The 12738-nt window shown below is 56.5% G+C and overlaps 4 protein-coding genes across 10 annotated transcripts in view; all 4 read left to right on the top strand.

The window, feature by feature from the left end:
• The window catches only part of LOC118497666 (carcinoembryonic antigen-related cell adhesion molecule 21-like), an 834765-nt gene that overhangs the window by 501525 nt on the left and 320502 nt on the right, over window positions 1-12738 (top strand). The gene's annotated exons all lie outside the window — the stretch shown is intronic.
• Window positions 1-12738, top strand: part of LOC118497667 (carcinoembryonic antigen-related cell adhesion molecule 1-like) — a 746496-nt gene that overhangs the window by 418451 nt on the left and 315307 nt on the right. The window lies entirely within an intron of this gene.
• On the top strand, window positions 1540-9397 carry TMEM145 (transmembrane protein 145). 4 transcript variants are annotated; one of them, XM_036012836.1, is made up of 15 exons: window positions 1540-1723; window positions 2461-2535; window positions 2651-2728; window positions 2814-2900; window positions 2993-3094; window positions 3194-3278; window positions 3390-3461; window positions 3573-3641; window positions 3930-4010; window positions 4091-4169; window positions 4319-4412; window positions 5805-5925; window positions 7888-8094; window positions 8581-8954; window positions 9045-9397. In XM_036012836.1, exons 1-15 carry the CDS (start codon window positions 1604-1606, stop codon window positions 9123-9125), a joined length of 1725 nt encoding a protein of 574 aa, XP_035868729.1. In that variant the 5' UTR covers window positions 1540-1603; the 3' UTR covers window positions 9126-9397. The 4 variants fall into 4 exon arrangements, with proteins under 4 accessions (XP_035868729.1, XP_035868728.1, XP_028386174.1 ...); XM_028530373.2 differs by lacking the exon at window positions 9045-9397 and adding an exon at window positions 5165-5337 and having other exon boundaries at window positions 1541-1723; window positions 8581-8962; XM_036012837.1 differs by lacking the exon at window positions 8581-8954 and adding an exon at window positions 5165-5337 and having other exon boundaries at window positions 1542-1723.
• Window positions 9819-12738, top strand: part of MEGF8 (multiple EGF like domains 8) — a 41175-nt gene continuing 38255 nt past the window's right edge. For 2 of the 4 annotated variants that reach the window (XM_036012806.1, XM_036012808.1), the window contains exon 1: window positions 9819-10717. In XM_036012806.1, the coding sequence (XP_035868699.1) occupies window positions 10531-10717 (187 nt within the window). In that variant the 5' untranslated portion in view covers window positions 9819-10530. The remainder of the gene's footprint in view (window positions 10718-12738) is intronic. The other 2 variants (XM_036012805.1, XM_036012804.1) reach the window with 1 other exon arrangement.

Here is a 12738-nt window from a genome sequence, read left to right as displayed (position 1 = left end):
AATGGTGGGTACAGAGAGTCCCAGCCTCAGTGGTTATCAATGGGAGAGAAAGGTGGAGGGGCTGGGGGAGTCTGAGGAGGGAGTGATGACTCTGCTGTAGTGATGAGGGAGGTTTTCAAACTGGAGCTGACCCAGACCCTTGTGTTTCTTGAGATTGGTAGAAACTTGCTAGTAGAGGAGAAACACCACGTTTGAGCCTATGGGAACACCCTGTGCAAGACCTGGAGAGGGTAAATAGAGGATATGGGACCATTTTCATTCAGGCCCTATATCTGTGTGCCATGCTGAGACCTAGAGTGAGTGAGTCACATCTGGGCCCTGCCCTTGAGGGGCTCCTGGTCTGCTGGGCACACGGACAGTGTGTGTTCAGGAAAGGCAGATGAGGCCTGAATCTCGCCCACAGACTTTTGTTTAGCTTGTGACATGTTTTAAATTTTTGAATCAATTGCCTACTGTTACAAATTGTACAGTTTGCTTTAAAGGATAAAAGAATTGCATTTCTACCTTCCTGCCTTCTAAAAAACGAAAAATGGAAAAATGGATGATAGGAGGTGCTGCACCTATCATCCCTCCTGGCAGCCATTGGCTCAAGCCAAGTATCAGAGGACCCTTTCATGGGATCCACACTCTTCCTTGAAGGTGTTCCACACACCCATGTTTCCTGCTTGGCCCCCTGGTTTAGAAAGTTTTGAAAAAATGCTATTTTGAGAAGCAGCAAGTTTTATGCAGTGGAAGGAGAGGGATGAAGCTAGAAATGTTTTGGAACCTGAGCAGGAAAATCTACTTGAAGGGCCTGGACCCTACTCTGCAGAGCTTTTCTATGGTTTCCCATTGCCATTGGAAAACTGGGGTTGGTACCGGAATGAAGGGGACTGGACCAGAAGATTATGTGGCTGTGAACTGGCCGAGGTCTAATGGGGAGAAAGTAGCTATACTGCAATCTGAACCCAAGCAACTAATTTCAGAGTCTGCTCATGGGCTTTTCACAGCAACCCCGTTGCACACCCTGGTAAGCAGGACAGGATAGGCTCAGGAAGGGGGGTGTGTAGTGGTTGAGGTTGAGGGTTCTCTGCCACCTCCGTATTGCATGCCCTAGAACAAGTGGTTTGCCCTCTCTGTGTCTTCTTCACAGAATGCAAGAGGTGTGGAACACTGGTACCTTCGCTGGACCCAGTGGGGGATGGCTGGCATGGGGGTGGCGATGTGCAATCAAAGGACAATGAGGGGACTAAGTTGAGGGTATATCAAGACTGAGCTGGGGTCTGGGAATTGTTGGTCGTTCAAAGATGGTAGTCTGGAGGAGGCAGGGCTTTTTGGAATGTGAGTTCAGTTTAGGACACGGGGAGCTGGAGGTATCACCGAGACTCCCAGAGGGGAGGGCTGGGGCTGGGGTGAGGTGGAGAGGGTGGGAAAGGGGCGTCCCCTTCCACGCGGTTTGGAAAGGGGCCTGACCAGGCAGTCCCGGAGGAGGGGGTGGGGATCGCAGCGCCCTGCGGCCTCTTTAATCGGGAGCGTGCGTCGGCCGGCCTGCGCGTTCTCGCCACCGTCGCCGGGCCGGAGCGGGAGCCGGAGCGGAGCCGGGGCTGGGGCCAGAGCCGGCGGAATGGAGCCCCCGCGCACGCCGGCTCTGCGCCGCCTGCTGCCGCCGCTGCTGCTGCTTCTGCTGCCACTGCCCCCCCGCGCCCGGGCCAAGTATGTGCGGGGCAACCTCAGCTCCAAAGAGGTGAGCGTGCCTGGCCCTCCCCTGCCACCCGCCGGGTCCCCAGGGGAAAGGAGGAGAGGGAAGGGACCACACTGTCCCCTGCCGCCCCTCACGGGGAGGGGAGGGGACCTACGAGCTTCGAAAGGAGGGGGCTGGGGGAGATGGAGGAATAGGTCAGGGTTAAGGCCAAGGGAGGCCGTGGGGTCGAGCGGAGACCTCCGTGGTTGTAGGAGGGTCACTGAGGTCAGAACTAGGCTGAGAGTGGGGACCGGCTAGGGAGAGTCGGAGTTTGGGGTGGGGGCGGGGAACCGCCGAGGTGGTGCTGAAGGGACAGCACTTTTTACTCCGCAGAGAGCCTCGAGTTCACGCTCCTGCACAGGACCGAAAGAGGGCCGTTTGGAATATTGCGCAGCACAGGGTGGTCTCTGGGACCGGCAGCGGTGTGTGGCTAACTGAGGGGGATGTCAGTCGGATGGTGTCTGGGACAGAAGGTGGCAGGGATGGGGATCTGGCCCTCCAGGGTCTTTCTCAGGGCACCTGGGGGATAAGAAAAGTGTTTGAGAGGAGGAGGAATCTGAGACAGGAATCCTGGACCCAAGGTGAAGGGATCACGGAGGAATTTGGGATGTGACTTGTTCTCCTTATCCTTCCTGGGAATCCAGGCACTGAAGGCAGGGAAGAAAAGCTGAGAGTCTATGGAGTTGAGGAGAGTTTCTCAAAGGACTGGGAAAGAGGGTTTGTTTGCACCCCTTTTCCAGGACTGGGTGTTCTTGACAAGATTTTGCTTCCTCTCGGATTATGGACGACTGGACTTCCGTTTTCGATACCCTGAGGTGAGCCTTTCCCAACCACTCCCACACTGAGGCTGGATGTTCCCTTGGCCTCCCAAGGTAAGGGCTACCCCAGCTCTCTATGCTCCTCCAATCCCCCAAATCTCTGGGCCTGCAGGCCAAGTGCTGTCAGAACATCCTCCTCTATTTTGACGACCCGTCCCAGTGGCCAGCTGTGTACAAGGCAGCGGACAAGGTGAGGGCTGTGAGGAGGGTGGATGGGAGGGGGAAAAGGTCAAGGCTGGCCAGGGAATGACCATGTCCATCCCTACCTCCCCCAGGACTGCCTGGCCAAGGAGTCAGTGATCAGGCCTGAGAACAACCAGGTCATCAACCTCACCACCCAGTATGCCTGGTCAGGCTGTCAGGTATGGGTCCAGCCTGGGGTATTAGGCAGGTGGTGAAGGTCAAGGGCCTAAGGATGGTGCAGACAGGCTTCAGCCTTCTTGCTCCTCCCCAGGTGGTGTCAGAGGAGGGAACCCGCTACCTGAGTTGCTCCAGTGGCCGAAGCTTCCGCTCAGTGCGTGAAAGGTGGTGGTATATTGCGCTCAGCAAGTGTGGGGTAAGGGGCTGTGCTGGCCACCTGGCACTTTTCCTCTTTGCCTTCCTGCCAATACCCTATCTGCCTAGGGCCCTCCTTAGGCCTCCACACTCCCCACAGGGAGATGGGCTGCAGCTGGAGTATGAGATGGTCCTCACCAATGGCAAGTCCTTCTGGACGCGGCATTTCTCAGCTGATGAGTTTGGTGAGTCTATGGGAACCCAGAAGCCAGGGTCTTTGAGGGACTCTGGAGCTGGGTGCTGGCTGAAAGACACCAGCCTGACCAAACCATTTCTTCCTTCCACCTAATCGGCAGGGATCCTGGAGACAGATATGACTTTCCTCCTCATCTTCATCCTCATCTTCTTCCTCTCCTGTTACTGTGGATGTGAGTCTAACACATGGTGGAGGGAGATATGAGGGGAGGAAAGACTGGGGGAGTGAGCTGCTCTCCCTTCCTGTCTGTGAACAACCTTCCCTTACACCGCACCCCTTCTAGATTTGCTGAAAGGCCGTCAGTTGCTCCACACGACTTACAAAATGTTTATGGCTGCAGCAGGAGTGGAGGGTGAGGTTTAGAGTATCTCAACTTTAGAGTTCTGTGAGAGGAGGGACCTCAGGCCCAGACATCTGGGGTCTGATGGTGGAGGGGCTGGAAAGCTGGACCCCTGGGTCTGAGGGAGGAGGGAGCTGGAGGCCTGGGCTCCTGGGTCTCCTAGGAGGTTAGTGGAAGTAAACTGTCTGGAACTCTGATGGGGGCAGAGGAGGGTCTGGTCACCTGGGTCACAGTGCTAGGGGTTAGTGATGCACTGAAGCCCATTTCTGTCCTTTCCTTTCTCTGCCCATCCTTCCTCAGTTCTGAGTCTCCTGTTTTTCTGCATCTACTGGGGCCAGTATGCCACTGATGGCATTGGCAACGAGAGCCTGAAGATCTTGGGTGAGAATGATGGGGGCCAGGGTGGGCATTTGGGTTCCTCTGCCACCGTGTCCGAGCCGCCCTCTCTTCCCTTCTCCCAGCCAAGCTGCTGTTCTCCTCCAGCTTCCTCATCTTCCTGCTGATGCTCATCCTTCTGGGGAAGGGATTCACAGTGACACGGTGCCCAGGCTGGGCTGGGAGGGAGTGCTGGGGATGGGGAGTGGCGGGGCTGGGGAATGGGGTGGGAGAAGGGTTACGGTCTGGGGGGTGGCCACCCCTCCTCCCTGACGGCCCCACCCCTGCCATCTCCCCTCATGGCCTGTCGCCAGGGGCCGCATCAGCCATTCAGGCTCTGTGAAGTTGTCTGTCTACATGACCCTGTACACTCTTACCCACGTGGTGCTGCTCATCTATGAGGCCAAGGTGAGTCCCACCCACCACTGCCCAGGCCCTGCCCCTACCCTCAGAAAGCTTGCATGTTTTTCTCCACCTGTCTGCTAGCCCTTCTCCACAGGGCATTCCTCCTGGCTCTCCCTCCCCCACTCTGTGATTTCCTGCCCCCCCCAATCTGTCTTCCTAAGTGCATTCCTCCTCTCTTCACTGTCTCTGAGTGGCTTCTCCCTCCTCCCTCTGTCTCTCACTGTCTGTCATACTTATGCTCAATGTCATGACCAAGAGTTCAGGAATCACACAGACCTGGATTCCACTCTGGCTGGTCCACCTTCCAGCTGGCTAGCCTTGGGCGATGGCCCGTTTCTTTGGGCCTGTTTTCTTCAGTGTGAAATTAGGAAAGTTTTACCCACCACAGGGCCTCCTTGAAAGCTTTAATATTACCTTGGCTTTGACTTCAGCCAAAAGGCATCTCTCTTAGCCTCAGTTTCCCCCTCTGTGAAGCGGGGTGATCATAAGACCTACCTCAGGGAGTTGATGCAAACTGATGAAAGCTTCCACATGGCAGTGTTTACCCCTGTTGGGCCCATGGTAGCAGATGTATTCTCTCCTTGTCTTTGTCACTCTCTCTTTACCTCTGTATGCTTCTGTTTCCACCCCTCACTCTCGTGTTGCTTCTGTCCTGACCAAGTGCCTCTGTTCCCTGGGTGGCCACAGGTATGCTCTGGGGTCCCAGTGTGGAGGGCAGGAGACCAGTGCTATGACGAACCTTTTCCTTGGGTCAGTTCTTTGACCCGGGCCAGGTACTGTACACGTATGAGTCACCGGCGGGCTACGGACTCATCGGTCTGCAGGTGGCGGCTTATGTGTGGTTCTGCTATGCTGTGCTCGTCTCCTTGCGTCACTTCCCAGAGAAACAGCCCTTTTATGTGCCCTTCTTTGCTGCCTACACCCTCTGGTGAGATGTGTGGGGCCCCCAGCATGTCCTCGTGTAATCTCACACAAGTCAATTAACTTCTACCTTATTTCCTCACGTGTTTAATGGAGGTGGAAATTGTACCTGCCTCACAGGGCCACTGAGAGTTCAGTGAGCTTATAATGCTTAGAAACAGATCTGGCATGCAGTAGGTTCTCAGTTGTTACTGAAATGTTCATCTATTCATCAGCTCTGTTGATTTCCCTGTCAGGTGCTGGGATGTGGTGTGAGGTGGAACTGAGTTCACTTTGACCTAGTGCTAGGCCCCCAGAATTTCCCAGGCCAGTGGGGATCTTGCCCACTTTTAACCTCTGGCTTCTGAAAGTCACACAACTTCCCTCCAGTCTGGGACCCACCTGGGGCCTGTGTGTGTGTGTGTGGCAGGGGAGCTGAGCCAGGTATGGAGGGCATCAGGCAGTGTCTCTACCAATCCACTTCCTCTCCTTCAGGTTCTTTGCAGTTCCTGTCATGGCCCTGATCGCCAACTTTGGGATCCCCAAATGGGCTCGGGAGAAAATTGTCAATGGCATCCAGCTGGGCATCCATTTGTATGCCCATGGCGTGTTCCTGGTGAGGATGGCATCTCGTGGGGTGGGGAACCAACGGGCAGAGAATGTATGAGGCTCTCACCCTGACCTGCCTGAACCTTGTGTTCTGAACGCTTGGTCCACATCCTTCACTTCATCCCTTCAGTTACTCAAGGGACACTTAATGAGAGCCTGCTGGGTTCTGCAGGCTGCTCTGCCGTGTCCCCCAGACTCCACTCTCGCCTGTCCTTCTCTCCCACCTTGTGCTGGCCTCTTCCCCTAGCCTAACCTCTTTCTTTGCCCCCTTCTTCATTCCCATTCTTGACTCTGTGTCCCCACTGCCTACCCCAATCCCCTTGGTCTCTACTCCACCCTTCCCCCATACGCTCTCCAAATCTGCCACTCCATCATAGGCCATTGTTTGGGCAGAAGCAGCTGGGGTAGGCCAGGCTGGGGCTCCAGGGGCCTAGATCTGAATGGCATCCGGAGGGTACCAGCAGCAAACCTCTTCTTTGCTCTGGTGTACGTCCTATCCAGCCTTCTGGATGACAGTTTCTACATTCTTCAATCCACTCACCACCCATCCATCCACCATTCAGGAGGCACCTGTCTCAAACCAGCCTGTTTCATGCCAGAAACACCCATATGCTTTTATTCCTACCCTCTTTTTGAAGTGTCAGAGCAGTCCCACATAGTGGTCATTGGACCCACTATACAGAGAAGGGTAGCTAAGGCCCAGAGGTGGGAGGTGACTTGCCAGGGCTTCATGGCCCTTGGTGGCAGGACAGGTACTTCAAACCTAGTCCTTCTCTAGCAGACCAGAAGATCTGGCATGAAAGGGAAACAGATATCACTGAAGGCCCCAGCTCCTGACACCAGAGGCCCACCACGTGCTCTGTATAGGAAAGGTACTCAGCTGAGGGAGGCGGCCAGGTCCTTGATCTGCTATCCCCCAGCCTGACTTAGGTACAGACTCACCTTCCTAGGAGAGTCCATCTTGAGGCTCTGCAGGAAGTCAGAAAGGGGCAGAGATTGAAGAAACGCTGAGAACTCACCATGGGCCAGGCTCTGCACCAGTGCTTTTCATTTCCACCCTTTCCTCATCTTTCGGAGTAAGCACTGCGATTCCTTTCCACCAGTGAGGCTTGGAGAGTTTAATCAACGTGCCCCAGACCCCACACTCAGTGAGCTGTGGGGCTGAGAGGTGAGGTGCAGGCTCGGAGCACCAAACACTGTGCCCTTTCTGCTATTTCACCTTGAGCCAGTTTCATTACTAAAAATGCTCAGGATAGCTCAGCACCATGGACATCCCACTGCTGATTGGTTTCAGCTCCTTCCTTTATTGAGCACCTTAGAGGGCCATGCTGGGCTTCCCAGATGCAGTTCTAGAGTCATACTCAGTTCCTGCCTTTCTACCAGACTAATGGGGAGACAGCCCTACATTCAACCAGTACTTACTGAGAGCTTCTCTGTACTACGTACCCTTCTAGGAAGTACTGGGGATTTAGCAGGGAACAGAACAGTCAAGTTCCTGCCCTCAAGGAGTTGACATTGCAGGGTCTACTAGTTCAATCGAATTTTGTGTGTTTACAAAAATATTCTACGATTTTTTCTGTCCAATATGATAACTACTATCTACGTGTGGCTGTTGAGCACTTAAATGTGGCTAGTGTAACTGAGAAACAAACAATTTAGTTTAATTTTAATTAAATTAAACACAGCCACATATGGCTGGTGGCTATCATACCACACAGCGCAGGGCTCTGGAGCTTAACTAGTCAGTGGTAACTCAGTGATCAGGGCTCTGATGGAGGAAGCAGTGGCATAGTAATGAGTTGTGATGGAGGAAAAAGGTCAGAGCCCAGGGCACTGTGAAAGCCCATGGGAGGCGCCTAGTTCCATCTGAAGGGTTCAGGGAGGGGTGGGGGATTCCAAGTGAAGGGGGGGTCCTTAGGCCTGAGTCCTGGCCAGTGCTTCTTCAACCTGCACCTGGCCCTCACTCCAGATTATGACACGCCCCTCGGCGGCCAACAAGAACTTCCCCTACCACGTCCGCACATCGCAGATAGCCTCGGCCAGTGCCCCAGGACCCGTGGGCAGCGAGTCAGCGGACAAGGCCTTCCCGCAGCACGTCTATGGGAACGTGACGTTCATCAGCGACTCGGTGCCCAACTTCACGGAGCTCTTCTCCATCCCCCCGCCCGCTTCCTCCGTAAGCCCCGCGCCCCTGGCGCCCGAGGAGCTGCTGGCGCCGCCCCTGGAGTACCTGACCCCGCTCCCGGCCCCGCCGCCACCCCCAGCGCCCAGGCGCCTGAGCCCACCCCCTGCCTTTCGCACCCCTCGCGCCGCGATGCCGCGCCGCGACCATCTCCCGGCGCCCGCGCCTACCCTGCCAGACTGGGTTCTGGCGCTGTTGCGCACGCCCCCGCAGACGCCACGCGCCGTGCCCCCGCCGCTTGCCTTCCGCAGCTCGCCCCCGCCTCCCCGGCCGCCGCCGGAGTTCGCCCCTCGCGCCCCGACGCCGCCCCTTGAGTATCTAGCCCCGCTGCCCAGGCGCCCCACCACCCGCTCCTTCCTTGACTGACACGGGCGCCCACACCTCGGGAGGGGGTTCTCCGGCGGGAGGGGGACGGGCCTTCGGGGCCGCATCTGCCCCACGTGGGTCCCGAACGGCCTCTGACCCTGACCCCCCTCCCAGGCCGGGAAGCAGGTGGAGGAGACGGCTGTGGCGGCGGTGGTGGCCCCGAGGGGCCGCGTGGTGACCATGGCCGAGCCCGGCGCGGCCTCCCCGCCCCCTCCCGCTCGGTTCCCCAAGGCGGCCGACCCGAGCTGGGATGGCCCGACGCCGCCCTACCAGCCTCTGGTGCCCCAGACGGCGTCGCCGCACACCGGCTTCACCGAATACTTCAGCATGCGCACGGCCGGGGGCACTGCACCCCCGGTCTGACACCCCTGCGCACCCTTGCCTCATGGGCCACGAGCCGGGTCCCGGCCGGGCTCCGGACCCTCTATCCCAGCCCCTGGGCTCGGCCATCCCAGGCCTTCCCGACCCTCCCCACCCCGCGCGCCCAGGTAGGGGTGCGAGGTGTCCCGCTCCCCCCACCCCCTGACTCTTGTGCCAAACGGTCCCGCGGGAGCCGCTCTCCCCGTCCCCTCCCTCAGCCCCTGCCCCGAGCGGCGCCGGATTCTGGGCTCCCGCTGTTCCGTGACCTCCGGCCCCCTGGCCCCCTCCGAGACCTCTGATCCCGTCGGACCCCGGAACACCAGTGAGGATCGCCGGGACCCTGCCCATGGGACGCTCCAGGAGGACTCTACGACCCTGTGCCACTGCTCCCGGGACGGATATCGTGAAGCTCGTCTCGACTCTGAAGCCTCCCCTTAGACCTCTGTGACTTCGGACCCGTGCTGTGTCCACCCCCATCTCCATCCCAGGGGCCTCCCTCAGGTCCCCAGTAGAAAGACTTTTTTTCCCTTCTTGCCAAAATAAAGGAGATTCGTTGAGTTTTTATCTATAAGATGGCCTCTTTTACACTGATGGTGCTCTGAGACAGGGCTGAGAAAGAACTGTTCCCGGCTGGGGATCTCAGTGTGTCCATCTGTGAAATGGCATTGTGGGAGAGGTCTGCATGATCTGACCGTTATGTTGATCCAGAATTTGAGAGCACTGAAGATATGAATTACCTAGTCCTCTTACTGCACCGCTCTTTTCTTTTTACCTTCTTTTCCCGAGTCAGAGGTAGAGGCGCCCTCAAGTGGCACATACTTGTCAGCAAGCTGTACCCTGAGTTTGGGTTACGATTTTAGCATTGCGCATGTGCAATTCTCCCCCCACCCCCGCCAAGGAGGTTAATGCTGCACATGCGTTTGGGAACAACTGGGCGGGGAGGTTTCCGGAAGTCTCCATTTGTGGAGGGGTGGGGTTGAGTGTTCTGCAGTCCTCCCAGGGCCTCTCTGACCTGCTGCTCCGCTACTTCTCGCCTCCTCTCCCGGCCCCAGTTCTCCCACAGCGGCCCCCCCCCCCCCCGCCCCCGACCCCGCTCCCTCGCCCACCAAGTGGTCTTTGTGGGACCGCTCTTGCCCGAGCGTCCCCTCGACTCTGTGATCTGGCCTGTCCAGCTCTGTAGGGAGTCGAGGTTGGGTGAACGACGGAGTGAGTCTTTGCGGTCCAACCCAAGCCCCTGAGAATGAGCTCCGCCCCCGGCTAGAGTCCCTCCGGGACCATCCCTGCCTGGTTCGGCCGGGCCTGCATCCTCTACGGAGCGCTCGCCCGGCTGCAGGACTCTTCGCCCCCTGGGGACCCACCCATCTCTAAAGTCCGTTTCGGCCTGCAGTGATCCGCGTCTGTAGTTGCAGGACACCGTTTACGGGGTCACCCAGCCTGTGGGGGCCTGTGTCTATAAGGGACTCCCACAGTCCCTAGGGCTTGGCCCCGCCTATAGTGACCCCATTTTCAGGGCCTATCATGGGTCTCTAGGGCCCACCCCTCGACTTCCAGAGCCCGTCGACAGCGGCCGTTCCCTTAGCAGGGACTGCGACTCCTAGACCTCCCTGGTCTACAAGGCTATGCCTCGTCCGTAGAGGTCGCATTCAGGGCCTCACACCGGTGGAGGGTCCGCGCCGCCTGTAAGGGTCAGTGCCGGAGGCAGCGATGGCCCTGGGCCGGGCTCTGGCCGCCACGCTGGCCCTGTCTTTGGCCTTGCTGGGGCCGCTGTTCCCTGGGGCCCGGGCCGGGGACTGCAAGGGCCAGCGGCAAGTGCTGCGGGAGGCCCCAGGCTTCGTGACGGATGGTGCGGGCAACTACAGCGTCAATGGCAATTGCGAGTGGCTCATCGAGGGTGAGTAGGGTGGTGTGGGTCACACACCCTGTCATTTGCTAATTCATTCATTTGTGCAGTCATTCATCCATTCACCACATCCCCAGAGCCCAGTTCTGGTGCAGGCCTTTTGCTCTGAAAAGCAGCGCACTTGGGCCCTGCCCTGCAAGGCCTTGAAGTCTGATGGGGGAGTTTCCCCCACACTCAGTTGGACAGTTGCAAGGTAGGAGCATCAGTGAGGGGTATTCTGAGTAATTGTTAGAAACCTCAGGCTGTGAGCTCAATCGCCTTACTTCAAATTTGGTTTCCACTTCTTACCAGCTTTGTGAATTTGGCAAGTGGCTTCCTTTCCCTGAGATTCAGCTTCTTCTCCCCTCAAGTGGGGATAAAATAGTACTTACCATGGAAGAAGGTATAGAGGGAGGATAAGCGATAATGGAAAAAAAGCCCTGGCCAGTGTGGCCCAGTTGTTTAGAGTGCTGGCCCCATAACTGAAAGGTTGTGGGTTTGATTCCTGGTCAGGGTATATATCTAGGTTGCAGGTTTGATCCCCCTTCTGGGCACCTATAATCCCCAGTCCAGGCTTCTACAGGAGGCACACCAATTGATGCTTCTCTCTCTCATCGATGTTTCTCTATCTCCCTTCCTCTGTCCCTTCCCCTGTCTCTAAAAGCAATGAAAAAGTGTCCCAGGGTGAAGATAAATAAAAAATACAAAAAAAAACCACACCAAAAATATTACTGACCTCATAGGGTTGTTGGAATGAAATGAGAACTGGTATTTTTAAAAAGATTTTATAAGGGAGAGAAAAAGAGGAGGAGAGGAACATTGATGCAAGAGAGAAACATCGATGGGTTGCCTCTCGAATGCCCCCAACCAGGGACGGAACCTGCAACCCAGGCTTGTGCCCTGACTGGGAACCGAACCAGCAACCTTTTGCTTTGCAGTAAGATGCCCAACCAGCTGAGCCACACAAACCAGGGCATAAGAACAGGTGTTTAATGTGCTTGGCAAATAGTAAGTGCTCAGTAAATGGTATTAGGATTATTACTGTTGTTTGTTTGTTTTTAATATTTTATTTTTAGGGAGGAGGGAAGGGAGGGAAACATCAATGTGTGGTTTCCTCTTGTGTGGCCCCCTGGGGACCTGGCCTGCAACCCAGGCATGTGCCCTGACTGGGAATCAAACACACAGCCCTTTGGTTCGCAGCCCACACTCAATCCTCTGAGCTACACCAGCCAGAGCCTGTTGTTATTTTTAAAGTACTTCAATAAAAGCATTTTTCAATCATTCATGTACTGCATATTGCATTTGGTACTGAGACATAGAGACCAAGGCAGTCCCGGCAGTCCCCATTGGCTTGAGGCCTGGGATCCAGTGGGGGAGACAAACACATTAATAGATGATAACAGTCCAGAGTGATTGGGTACTGTGATGGAGAAACCCCACAGATGTAGGGAATCCTAGAGGAGGTGCCTGACCTGGGGACCAGGGAGAGCTGAGAGGGCCTCCTGGAGGGGCAGATGTCTGAGCTGAGGCATAAAGGACCAACCGGAATCAGCCAGGAGGAGGAGGAAGAGCAGTAGGGAACTGTGCAAAGCGCCCCAGTCTTACTCTCATGGGCTCCCAGTCCAGTGGGGGAGACAAATTCACCCCCAAGGAGTGGGGAGCCCAGAGAGATAGTCTGACTTGGCCTGGGCGACATCCGAGGCCAGAGGCATGTGTAGCAGGGAACAAAAGGGCATTCCAGGCAAGGAGAACAACCTGTACAAAGGCCTGGATGCAGGAGGGCATGGGTGCTTTGTAGGAAGCAGAAATGCAGTGCTCTAGAACACAGAATACAAGACCAATCATGAGCCAGAAGCTGGAAGTTGAGGGGAGGCAGAGGGCGTAGGACGGTCCTGGGGGCGGTAGAGAGGTAGAAGACAAATCCAAAGGCAGTCAGAGGCCAGAGAAGTCCAGGAAGGCCTCCCCTGGGTGGTGGATGTAGGAGCTGGTTGCCTAGGAGAGGTGGGAGTCCCCCAGAGGATGTCCTGGGCACA

The sequence above is a fragment of the Phyllostomus discolor genome, chromosome 12 (genome assembly GCF_004126475.2).
Source record: "Phyllostomus discolor isolate MPI-MPIP mPhyDis1 chromosome 12, mPhyDis1.pri.v3, whole genome shotgun sequence".
Taxonomy (NCBI): domain Eukaryota; kingdom Metazoa; phylum Chordata; class Mammalia; order Chiroptera; family Phyllostomidae; genus Phyllostomus; species Phyllostomus discolor.
Note: the sequence above shows the minus strand (reverse complement) of the source record. Positions and strands in the feature narration are given on the sequence as shown.

Bases quoted from the DNA above. Each gene is read 5' to 3' on its own strand.
- TMEM145 (XM_036012835.1), top strand. From the start codon at position 1,604: ATGGAGCCCCCGCGCACGCCGGCTCTGCGCCGCCTGCTGCCGCCGCTG. The intron at 1,724-2,460 runs GTGAGCGTGCCT...CCCCTTTTCCAG, and splicing joins GCAACCTCAGCTCCAAAGAG to GACTGGGTGTTCTTGACAAG. The intron at 4,413-5,804 runs GTGAGTCCCACC...CCTCTCCTTCAG, and splicing joins TGCTCATCTATGAGGCCAAG to GTTCTTTGCAGTTCCTGTCA.